Here is a 5,896-nt window from a genome sequence, read left to right on the forward strand (position 1 = left end):
GTTAAAGAGAGGGGGGGGGAAGGGGGACATCAGTAATACTCTGAAAATAAAGATTATTTTTTAAATAACTCAAATAAATGTTTAAAAATTTAAAAAAGTTCTATCCTTGCTCATTTTGCTTTTTGGATAGAGCGTCGGCCTGCAGACTGAAGGGTCCCGGGTTCGATCCTGGTCAAGGACACATGACCAGAATGCAGTCTGGATACCCAGTAGGGGCATGTAGTAGGCAGCCAATCAATAATTCTTTCTCATCATTGATGTTTCTCTCTCTCCCCCTCCCTTCCACTCTGAAATCAATTTTAAAAAAAGAAAAGAAAAAGCTCCAACAAGTTTTGTTTAATGGGATTTGTTTTCAATGCCATTCCTGGCACCTTGAGCAGTGCCTAATGCAAAGTGGGGGCTGAGTTATACTTGATGAATGAATGAAAGCATTTGTCACACACTGAGCAGGATCCTTTGAAGTCCTTGGCCACACCTCACTTCCCAGCAGAGCCTCCTATCCCTGGGTCCTGCTGCATCTGGACAATTAAAGATGTTTGTCAAGTTGCCCTCCTCCCCTTCTTTTTCTCAGTGCTGAGTGAGAAAGAAAGGGAGGACATGGTCTCCTCTTAATTCCAGGCTGCTTTGCCTTTCTGACTCTCCCATGCCCCAGCAGCCTTCTCCCTTCCTCTTCTCCCCTCCCCTGACAGCCTCCCTCTTGGAAGTTCCAGGTTCTTTGTGGCAACACCCCTAGAGGTGCCTTTCTCCTCCTCTCCCTGCTCTGGGGTATCCTGCAGGAAGGCAAGTCTCTATGTCCCCTACCCAGCAGGACACTGTGACCCCTCTTTGTGGGGCTGAGGCAGCCCTTATCCTGAGATTTCTCTTATGACCTCACCTTCTGTAAGTGATTCAGAGTCTGTATCACTTTCCCTTTCGCTTCAGCTGCTCACCTGGCTCAAGGTCCAGCCCTGCATGGGCTGGGCTTCCCCAGCCTGGGGCTCCCCTAGTGGCAGGTGTGTTTTCACTTTTCCTACATCAGCTGGGATTGCCCCTCTGTCCAGGCTAAAAGCTGCACCATGGAGCTCTGCAGAATTACATCTCAGCAGAGCTGCAAGTTCAGAGATACAGACAGAGCAGCAGGCTGAGACCCAGAAGAGGAGACTGAGACCAGAGACACCAAACAAGGCTGTGTGAGACCCAGGTGACAGCCTCTGAGTGGACACTTGGATCCCCATCTGCTGACAGAGACCAGAGACCAGAGGCCAGGATGAAGCCGGACTTGGCTGTGGGTTGCACGCTGGTGCTGGTGCTGATGATGATGGCCTCGGTGCTGACCAGGACAGGAGCAGCTCCTGCCCCTACGCCCCCCAGGACCCACCTGGGTGCAAGGGGCTGCCACATGGGCCAGTTCAAGTCTCTGTCGCCACAAGAGATGAAGGCCTTCAAGAGGGTCAAGGACGCCCTGGAAGAGTCGCTCCTGCTTAAGAACTGGAGCTGCAGCTCCCGCCCACTCCCCAGGACCCCGGACCTGAGGCAGCTGCAGGTGTGGGAGCGCCCTGTGGCCTTGGAGGCTGAGCTGGCCCTGACACTGAAGGTCCTGGGGACCTTGAAGAACTCGACCCTGGGTGACATCCTGGACCAGCCCCTTCACACGCTGCACCACATCCACTCCAAGCTTCAGGCCTGTGTCCCAGCTCAGGCCCCAGCAGGCCCCAGGCCCCGGGGCCCCCTCCGCCAATGGCTGCATCGCCTCCGGGAGGCCGGGAAGAAGGAATCCCAGGGCTGCCTTGAAGCCTTTGTCACATTGAACCTCTTCCGCCTCCTCACCCGTGACCTGAGATGTGTGGCTGCTGGAGACCTGTGTGCCTGACCCTGAGACCCACCGGCAACCTGTCCCAGCATCTTGGATTTTATTTATGCATGTCCCCCCTTTTTTAAATTATTGACACCCAACCACTATTTATATATTTATGTGTGTGAATTGTCTAGCTCAGACCCAACAAAATACTTATTTTTCTACTTTTTGTAATAATTTTGCAAATAAACAATGAGTATAAGATGTTGAGGACAAAAAAACTTGTCACAACATTAATAAAGAAAAATAAATTGGAAATCCAGTATATTCTTGTGATATATTTATAAGTATATATGTATACTAGAATCCTAGTGCACAAATTTGTGCATGGGTGGGGGCCCTCGGGGTTGCCTGCTGGGTCCCGTCCCCAGTCCCCCACCCCCCATCCTCACAGCCCCACAGCCCCACAAAAATGAGTACAAGAAAAAATAGAATTTATCAAACTTGTCACAACATTAATAAAGAAAAATAAATTGGAAATCCAGTATATTCTTGTGATATATTAATACGTATATATGTATACTAGAAGCCCGGTGCACAATTTGTGCATGGGTGGGGGCCCTCAGGGTGGCCTGCTGGGACCCATCCCCAGTCCCCCATCCCCCATCCTCACATCCCCACAGCCCCACAGCCCCAGCTGGTAGCCTGCCATGGGCTGGTGCCGCCTCCTCACCTGCTCCACCATCCCACCTGTGGGGCGATCAATTGGGGCCAGGTCCCCCACCGAGCTCCCTTAGTGCCTGGGAGCCAGGAAGAAGCCCTGTCCCCACCACCACTGGTTGCAGTCTGTGGGGCGATAGGCAGGGTAATCAGGCCCCTTTCCGCTCACCAACTTTGCCTGGCGGTGCCCACTCACCTGTTCCACCATCGCGCCACAGTCCCACTCTCGTCGGTGCCCATCGGGGCCGGCAGTGCCTCCACTGCTGCCTGCTGCCAGCACACTTTTGACGATGCCAGCCATGTTCCAAGCTGCCTCCCTGGTGGTTGGTGTACGTCATAGCAAGTAGGCAAAATCCAGATTGATTGACCACACAAGGGGACAATTTGCATATCAGGCTTTTATTATATAGGACATGTATATTTGTATATATGTATATGTGTATATACATGTATATGAGTAGATAACTGATAGATGATAAAAAGAGATTTTTTAAACCAGATAGCATATATCTGAATTTGAGGTCTACCACTAATCTCAGAAGGCTTTTATGGAAATTCAGTGAGATAATTCATGTAAACTGTTTAGCAGAATGCCTGGCACGTAATGCTGCTCACCAACATATACACCTCAGATGTCAACTAGACTCTCTCTGGTACCAGACAGCTACATAAAATGTCCTTTGTTTGGAAAGTCTAAATGATATTTTAAGAAACCTAGAACCTTGCCCTAGCAGGTTTGGCTCAGTGGATAGAGCAGTGATTCCCAAAGTGGGCGCTACCGCCCCCCGGTGGGCGCTGCAGCGATCCAGGGGGGCGGTGATGGCCACAGGTGCATTTGGGGGCGATGAGTAACTGCTATTAAAATTTAAAAAAAAATTAATTTCCAAGGGCTGAGTAATATTTTTTCTGGAAAGGGGGCGGTAGGCCAACTAAGTTTGGGAACCACTGGGATAGAGCATCAGACTGCAGATTGAAGGGCCCTGGGTTGGATTCTGGTCAAAGGGCACATGCCCGGGTTGCGAGCTCTATCCCCAGTGGGGGATGTGCAGGAGGCAACCAATCAATGATTATCTCTCATCATTGGTGTTTTGTCTCTCTTCCTCTCCTTTCCTCTCTGAAATCAATAAAAATATATTATTAAAAAAAAATCCAGAACCTTGAGAATTTCCTAGCTCCTGCATTCCATATGCCATCCTTTCCCCACCACGGTAGACAGCCAGATGTGAAACTCCATTCTAATGAAATACTTGTGAATAGACGTCACTTAAATGCTTGGGGTCATTCAAGAGGTAATATGGAGCACCACTGGTTTAAAACAATAATTACTGCCCCTTCTCCTACAAAGTGTCTCTAATCTCAAATCTTATTTTGGACATATCAACCACCAACAGTTAAGCAAGGGGTTGTCTTGGCCCTCCTCCACATGGTACCCTGTCTCATCCAGGCAGAACAGTTGGAGGCCTTAGTGCCAGCCAACACTGAGCATGTAAACACACACACAGACACACTCATAAGCACACCACACAGCATCTATACTAATAAAAGGGCAATATGCTAATTAGACCAGACATCTTCCGGACATCTTTCTGGAAAAAGCCACAGTGGCAGGGGCTGAGGCAAATGCAGTTAGGAGCGATGAAGCCGGTAAAGGAGAGCAGCAGATGGCGATCAGGCCAGCTGGGGAAAGCAGTAAGGGGTGATCAGGCATGCAGGGGAGGGCAGTTAGGGGGCAATCAGTCCAGCAGGCAGAGGCAGTTAGGGGAGATCAGGCCGGCAGGCAGAGGCAGTTAGGGGCAGCAGGCTGGCAGGCAGAGTGGTTAGGGGCAATCAGGCAGGCAGGCATGCAAATGATTAGGAGCCAGAGGTTCGAGATTTTCAGAGGCATGTTCCACTGCTGGTATAGGTCCGATCCCAGGCCTAAATCAGCAGTCGGACATCCCCTGAGGGGTCCCGAATTGGAGAGGGTGCAGGCAGGGCTGAGGGACAGCCCCCTCCCCGTTCACAAATTTCGTGACCAGGCCTCTAGTGTTATACATAAAAACCATGTTCTTAACATCATTAAAGGTGTTTGTTTATGGCATTAAAATTATAGGTGATTTTAATATTTTTCTTTATATTTACCTTTATTTTACAATTGTGCTTTAATTGTAAATATATAATTCTTCAAAAAGTATATATATATATATATACATATATATATTGCCTTTATTAAGAGAAAAAATAATTTTTTAAAGAAAGAGAGGTGGTACATAATAAATTTAAGACATTATTCTTTTTAAGTATAAGCTTTTTTAAATGGCCCATCAGTAATATGCTTCAATTAGTTGGAAGTTTTTACTTACATGGAATAATCTATGAAGTAACCCAATAATTACAAGCAAATGACAGGACTAGAGTGTTTCTCTCCCCATGAAGTTGAAACATTCTATTTAATATGTGTATATCTTGCCTTATATTCTCATATTTTATGTAAATAAAAGCTATATTTATGTGATAGAAATTTTAATCAGTGACTATTCAAAAAATTCTTCAAAGTTGTTTTAATGGAGCCCCAAATAACACATTATTCAAAGAATGAATTCTTTAAAAAAAATTTATGATGCAAATACCATTGAGATAAACCCTAAGTTTGTTGGGACATGAGAGAGGGGAGGGCCTGGAAAATTTAAGGCTTGAGAGCCCATTCTATATATTAAAGTGGTAGCAATTCATTTCAATCATTTTAATCAAAGGGAAAATGGATGTACATGATTCCAAAAGTCTTCATTTCTCTAACTCTTCTCCTGAAAGTAACAGAAAACTACTGCAGTTAGCATAAAAGGGTGTGTATAGGTCCCAAGGAGCAGAATACAGAGAGGATTTAGGAAGGGAAAGGGATCAAAAACTGAAATCAGCCAGGCTGGGTTGGATGCTCATCTGCTTCATTCATGTTTTTAAACATATTTTCTCCCATTTCAAAGGGAAGTGAAAGATAGTTGCTCCACAGACTAAGCCAGAGTGAAATAAGTTTGGTCCTCTTAGTTTTCATTTAAAATGTCTAGAAAATAGAATTCAACTGGCGCCCAGATTTGGTAAGGAATTCCCCTTGTCCTAACAGCTAGAAGCAGAGATCTCCTTGTGTATTTGTCACTCATGATTTAAAGGCCTTCTGTTTTTTGTAACATTATTTCAACATAAATTCCTGGGAAAGAAAATCACTGTGTGCTACGCCAAAATTCCTAAAGACAAAGGTATGCAAATGTTTGACAAATGTCTTTACAGTTTTATTAAGTGAATATCAGTAAAACCTTTAAAACACTAAGAAAAAAGGAAGATATGTAAGAATATCAATCAAACATAAAAATCCCATCAATGTTTCAGTGTATATAGATTACAGCTCATACTGCATTTACCAGGTGTACC

At 45.8% G+C, this 5,896-nt stretch overlaps 2 protein-coding genes across 8 annotated transcripts in view; both read left to right on the top strand.

Annotated features, from left to right (window-relative positions):
• The window catches only part of GRIA4 (glutamate receptor, ionotropic, AMPA 4), a 415,907-nt gene that overhangs the window by 177,710 nt on the left and 232,301 nt on the right, over positions 1–5,896 (top strand). The gene's annotated exons all lie outside the window — the stretch shown is intronic.
• LOC102254184 (interferon lambda-3) lies at positions 317–1,924 on the top strand. Its single transcript, XM_005886333.2, has one exon. The coding sequence runs from the start codon at positions 1,247–1,249 to the stop codon at positions 1,847–1,849; it is 603 nt and encodes a 200-aa protein (XP_005886395.1). The 5' UTR covers positions 317–1,246; the 3' UTR covers positions 1,850–1,924.

The sequence above is a fragment of the Myotis brandtii genome, unplaced genomic scaffold (genome assembly GCF_000412655.1).
Source record: "Myotis brandtii unplaced genomic scaffold, ASM41265v1 scaffold971, whole genome shotgun sequence".
Taxonomy (NCBI): Eukaryota; Metazoa; Chordata; class Mammalia; order Chiroptera; family Vespertilionidae; genus Myotis; species Myotis brandtii.

Excerpts from the sequence above, each read along its gene's own strand:
- LOC102254184 (XM_005886333.2), top strand. The coding sequence starts at position 1,247 with ATGAAGCCGGACTTGGCTGTGGGTTGCACGCTGGTGCTGGTGCTGATG.